This window comes from Olea europaea, unplaced genomic scaffold, assembly GCF_002742605.1.
Source record: "Olea europaea var. sylvestris unplaced genomic scaffold, O_europaea_v1 scaffold537, whole genome shotgun sequence".
In the NCBI taxonomy this organism is placed as follows: domain Eukaryota; kingdom Viridiplantae; phylum Streptophyta; class Magnoliopsida; order Lamiales; family Oleaceae; genus Olea; species Olea europaea.
In genome coordinates, this window is record NW_019263695.1 from 630,798 (window position 1) to 637,310 (window position 6,513).

The window sequence follows — 6,513 nt, forward strand, 5'->3', positions numbered from 1 at the left end:
ACTATAATAATCAAAATCTAGATTTATGCCCGCGACTTACACTAGTCGTTGCGGATGCATTTGCTTGATATGCTTTCTTTTATCAACGCAGCTCTGAGAGTACAAAGGACGCAACGAAGCAACGTTAAAATATAACCATGTGTCCTTGTTTAACAACCAACTAGCACATCTAGCAGAACTGCCACAAAAGATCTATAGAAGGCGGGAAGGCCAAAAGGTTTCAATTATCAACTTAGATGAAGATTATTGAACTCAAATAATTTCATAAAATCGCACTATATCCTCTATTAATTTTAAATTTAGAAAATTTAGTTCAAATCAATTTATTTATTTTTACCAAGAACGTGATTTAAATTTAAATCATTTTAACCAACATATTTATAAGTCGAAGTAAGGACTGTGATAATACTTGTGGTTGTGGGCAAAGTGGGCATATGGCTTAAAGACCTTAGGTGCACCACCTCTAGACTAATTTTCTTCGATGCACGTTTGGACCATTTATCTTTGCTGTTTTAATTATTTATTAAAATTCCTTTTCATTTTGGTTACTAAACTTAAATTCCACCTTAGTCCCACCATTAAAATTTATTTCACATTGATAGCTGAACATAAATTCATTCGCATTAGTCAGAAAATTAATAAAATTTCGATTCTCATTGGTCAATGTATTAGTCTCCTTTTAACTCAATAATGGTCTACTCGATTAGCATCAAAAGAAGTTTTCAAATAAATATACTCTCTAACATGGCAAAATATATAGTCATTTGATACATTAATTATAAAAATATGACTAATATAGTAAAACAAAATTAAAAGCTGGATGACTAATTTGAAACAAATTAAAAGTAGAGTGACCATATTGGAACCCACTTATAAATTTAGTCACCATTTGATTTTTTTACCCCAAATTCCGCTAACAGTTTTCCTGTATAAACTGAACACAATGCACTTTTTTTATTTCAATGCTTATGCCTTTTTTTCCCTTTAATTTGAATAGAATTCTGTGATGTTTTCTTCGGAATCTTGGCTGATTTTCAAATTTATATATGTAGATTTTCTTCTAGAAAATATATATTAAAAAGAAAAAAAGACAGAGAAATAGAATTAGTGAATAACAATTATGACAAAACACAAAAAATTACTAAAAAAATTACCTCTCTTGTCGCAAGCCTCAATTATACAGTACTCAACAACACATTCATAAGCTATATTTGGCTCGTGTTCATTTCAAACATTTTGAGAGATCCACGAATACTAGCATTAAACTACAAAGAGGAAATTACGAATCTTCCCTTCACAAGGAGGGAAACTTCATCGTATTTTTGTTGAACTGCATTTCAATTAAAAAAAAAAAAAGGGAAAAAGGTAATGAATTTGAAATTCTGAAATTTCATTCTCCTGCCTAAAAATGCACACACATGCACTCAAGGGCGGAGCCAGATCTCAGCGAGCCCCTGCAGTCGCCCGTGCTAACTCCGTCGGAAAATTATTTTTCTTCTCATGCTCACCTGGATACCAGGATTTGCCAGTACATGCAGTTAAACCAAATTTGTGTTTCTCAGAGCCCAATCATTACAATTTGTAGCTATGTATATTGTACTGTAGATTCAAGAAATTCATTAGACGATTACAAGAGAAATTGACACTATCTTCTTTTTCTAAAAATTCCTTACCACAGAGGTAGATAAAAAAATAATCTTCAATCTTCGTTATGATCTCTTCTAGGTTTCTTGAATTTCTGGTCTTTAGATATTGGAGAAAATATCGAATCGACCTCGGCTGCCGGTACATCAAACTGGAGGCTTCTAGGCGGCGATGACGCTTTTCTCTTCATTGATGGTTCTGGCCGGATTTTCTTGGGAGCTGGTGGGCACTGTGTCATCACTGGGATTTTGTTGTCTGAAGATGTCGGAGTTTTGAACCCATCATCGTCTTCGGCTACCTCGGACTCTCCTAAACATAGAATTTTGGCTACTTTTTCATCCTCTGGTTTTTTTTCTTCATTCCCTTCACCTTCTTCAATATTTTCCAACTGGGATTCTGAAAAACTATCTTTTTTGATCTCTTTTTCTTCTTCTTTGATGAGATTGTTCTTGTTCGACATCCTTAAACCGATGATATTCTTTTTCATCTATTCGTAAGAACATGAAGAGAACACTCAAATACTCTTTTTCTCTTTCATTTTTGAGACATCCTTATTTGTATGTTTGCCATTAGTAGATTTTGTATTCTGATCTCTACGCACTTTGATGCAGCCTATGCACGTGATTTGCCATATGGGACCATTTTTTATGTTGTTACCCTTGCATTTTCTCACGATATCTCTTCAACTAATTTCTCATACGCTTAATTTAGGCAGGAAGTAACTTCATGATCTTTCAACTAAAACACAATAAATAAATAAATAAATAAATAAATAAAATAATACATTATGTGATTTTCAATTGATAATTATTTTTTCAATCATGCTTGGTGTACACAGTACACCAAATTTGATAATTTACCATGTGATAAAAAATTGTCAGTTTTAAAACAAAAATAGTTTTCCTTCCAATCATTTTTTTACATTTAAACAAATGTCAACCATGATAGAAACTTTGAAACATGAATGATAAGCTTTATTTGACGGTAAAATAAATAATAGTTAAACTTACTTTTTCTTTAATTCTTTTTAACTAAGAATCATCTACTATTTAGAGCTAATAAGGCTCTTGCCCTTTATTTAAATAGTAGAAGAATGGTAGTCCACTTCTTGGTATATTACTGCCTTCAACAGGTATGATCGATCTAATAAAATTGTTCTCACTAAGAACATGTTAATTGATCGATTTTGTATATTAAATATGCACTTAGAAGTTAGCTCAGGATAGTTGTCATTGAGGATACTACGAACTCAACTATTAATGATAGATACTTGCTACACCAAACGTCTCTACTATACTAAACGAATACAGACTAATTAATAATATAAAAAAGGAATATAATTTGTTCAGATGAATGCATATGCTACTATATAGGCTACCTTATTTCCCGTAAGAATAAACTGGAAGAAGCCATAATCAACATCATGAAAACAAAAAAAAAGCAAAAAAAGAAAAAGAAAAAGGGTATTACTTCCTACTAATACAATAAAAACAATTTTGGAGCAACTATACAATTGAAACTCAAATATTTAGCTTATAATCTTAGGACTTAGTTATTATTTAAGGCGACAAATATTTTTTTTTTTTTTTTTGGAAAATATGTACTTACAAAGTAATAAAAATTTATGAGTTTACGTACAAATTATTTTATTGAAAGAATGTGTGATTAAAAATAAGTTTGAAGAAAAATAATTTTTAAATAAATTGGGAGAGAGATGCTTAGTTTTGAACCTATTATATTATGCATGTTACGCTCGACCAACATATCTCATCTACTTCTTTGAAGCTTAATGTTTGAAATACGCTACAACAAATTTAGGTAACAGTAGTAAAATTTTGTCCGTTTTTAAGGAAAACTCAAGCAACTTATTTAGTTGGTTCAAGCTAGAGAATTCCTCTTTTTTTGGGGGTTGAGGGGACAATAGTTAATGAAAATTAGAATATCTAGATAATCAATTTTTTTAAGGGCATTGATCAACCAATGACAGTATGAGTAAGTATACGATCATTAACATATTCAATAATCAATGAATGTCACGTAAAATTGAGGTTTGACCATTTAGCTTGTATGATCATGACATAGGTACCATTTCCCTCTACCTATAATTTATAATATTAACTTATGACTTGTATTGGTAAGTTAGACGGTACAATCTGAACAGCTTGTACAATTTGTCAAGATTTATAGTTGGCATATCAACTAAAAAATTAGGATCCTATGAGAGTGGGTATTGTATAATAGGGTAAGGTAAGATAAAGACAAGATAGAAAAAGTTTGGAGTGTTAAGTAGAGCAAATTGTTCGTCGGCTCGCACCCACAGTGAGCTGAAGATGTGAGCTGAATAATGAATTTTTCGTATGAGCCGCTCATCGGCTCTCGAACCGACCCATCATAGTAGAATGAAAATGCAATTTCAATGAAAAAAATAAAAAATTGGCAAACTGCGAGCCACACTTCAGTGAAGCAAGCCAGATCAAGATCAGCTCGTCCCACAAGCTAGAGTGAGCTGACTCGCGTGGTGGGCCAATGACGCCTCTAGGGTGAGGGTGGATGGATTAATGAGTTAATGTTCATTCTTCTACGTCCATTTAGCACCCTAGATAGGGATGGATGAGTTAATGATCCAACCTCCATTCATTTGGCCCCTACCCAATTCTTTCAAAAGTAGAGAAATCTGATCCCTATTCACTTTAGAGTAATATTGTTTTGACCTTTGAACTAGAAAATTGAATAATCTTACCTAATTGCATATTTGATGAGTGAATAGTGAGAAACCACATGGGGTTCACGGACCTAGCTAGGATTCCCAATTGAAATTGAAAGAAATTTTTAATTTTTTTTGGTGAACTTGTTAAGATACAGGACGATAATCACACTCCATGTTAAAATAGCACAAGGGTTAAAAACAAAAGTTTTGGAGCAAGAAAGGTAAGAAAAGCCATTCTCGAGCAAACATAACCTAGTATTTTTCGTTAATTTAGGTATCCACCCCTATGCGTCCATAAAATTAGTTTCCCATATGATACTTCTTCATTATTTGAGCAGCTGGAGACTGGGAGTTTTTGACAATCTCCAAGCTTGACTGCATACTAATGTCCGGTTAAACATACCAAAATCTCGAAAACTCAAACCAACCCCGAGCACAAATATGATCCCAACTTAGCCAAGAAATCTTTCTTTCTCAATTCTTCGTCCTCCAATAAAATATGAACATCAATGAACAAATGTTATGATAAAGAGTTTCAAGAACCCAAAAATTTCTCATTAGATTAGTTGGGATGCCACCCTCGGATTCTCTTATAGATTTTTCCTTTATCCATGTGGATTGTGGCGTTTATTACCATAGTCGGTAAGCCAAGGTGCAAGTCATGCACCTGAGCATTGGAAAGGTCAATGATTTCTTGTATTTATCTTGCGTTTACTGGAGGCTTTGTCATGAAAAATGTTCAGCCCTCGTCGAATTTTGCTAAAAGTTAGATTTTTAGTAAATTTTGGTAAAAAGTTGATGTAATGTATAATTGAAAGTTGATGAAAATTATGAATCTCATAAAATGTATAGTTAATATTAATTATTTATTTTCACTTAAGATTTTTATCAATTTTTTATTATATTTTTTAACTAAACCAACACTTTCTCCCTCTTTCAACCACTTTGCAAACGGGCGTTGTTTCCAATAATATTCGTTCCTATATAGCAGTTAACTCTTTTTGCATGCTGCTTCAAAGATTGTCTCATACATTCTGCCATTCTGGTACCGCTATCTAGGATCCTCGCAAAGCTTCAAACCATTACATACTAAGTCCACGTGTAGTTGAAAATCAAATTTTAGTATATTTTGATAAAAATTGATAAAAATTGTAAATCCCATAAAATGTTTGATTAAAATCAATTGTTGATTTTGACTTATGTTTTTAACAAAATTTTAACCCACAACAAATAGATAATAAATCAAATAGAGCAGTTGGCACCATACTTACTAAAATTGGATCAGTTCAGCTTGAGAATCGGCAAACCAAATAGTGGTCCGATCCGATTGACCTAATTGGTATATTTAGCAAGTGAACCAATCAAAAATCAACCGCTCAATACAGGGTCGAACCGGACTAGTTTAGAAGAAATCGGCACCGGTTCAATGGTGAACTGTTCTATAACAAAGTTGAGCAAAAATAATTTTCAATATGCAAAAGCAGCGATTCAAACTTGTGCATTTGAAGTGAAATATTACATCCATAACTATTATGCAACAAGTAAACTTGTGTCATAATCGTAATACATATATTTTAGGGAAAATTGCAATACTAGTCCGTAACATTTCACGTTTTTGCAGACTTTATTCTAACTTTCATTTTGTGCCAACCACAGTCTCAAACCTTTCAAAAATATGTGGGTCCAAATGAAGGAAACCGTCCATTTGATCGTTAATTGACTAGAAAAGTCAAAATTGACCATTTTGGAACAAATTAGAAAGGGTATAATGGTACTTTGTATTTTTCTAATTATTAACAATTAAAATAATTAAAATAAAACAAAAGAAAAGTAAAAAGTACCAACCCCAAACGCATCCTCACAGCCATCTCCATCTCTTCGTCGGAAAACACCAAGGCAGCGCCACAACCAGCCACCCCACCACAACCTCAACTCTTTGCGCCAACAGTTTGTCTCCACTATTGCTGCAATTTTTTCCAAGAAAAAAAGGCTCGCTTGAGATATGAACTGCTGATCCTCTAATTGGATGAATCGAGGAAAATTGATGAAGACCCATATGTGGATCTTGTTCGCGATGATGAGTAGAAGCCAAATGGTGGTTATGTGCGACCGTCGTTTGTAATGCTGGCACCAAAGCTTGGGACAAAAGGTCAGTGGTTCGC

At 33.1% G+C, this 6,513-nt stretch overlaps 1 protein-coding gene across 1 annotated transcript; it reads right to left on the reverse strand.

The window, feature by feature from the left end:
- Window positions 1-1,178: 1,178 nt before the first annotated feature.
- LOC111388934 (cyclin-dependent protein kinase inhibitor SMR3-like) lies at window positions 1,179-2,211 on the reverse strand. The gene has a single exon (XM_023013765.1). The coding sequence runs from the start codon at window positions 2,129-2,131 to the stop codon at window positions 1,700-1,702; it is 432 nt and encodes a 143-aa protein (XP_022869533.1). The 5' UTR covers window positions 2,132-2,211; the 3' UTR covers window positions 1,179-1,699.
- Window positions 2,212-6,513: the final 4,302 nt, after the last annotated feature.

Bases quoted from the DNA above. Each gene is read 5' to 3' on its own strand.
- LOC111388934 (XM_023013765.1), bottom strand. From the start codon at position 2,131: ATGAAAAAGAATATCATCGGTTTAAGGATGTCGAACAAGAACAATCTC.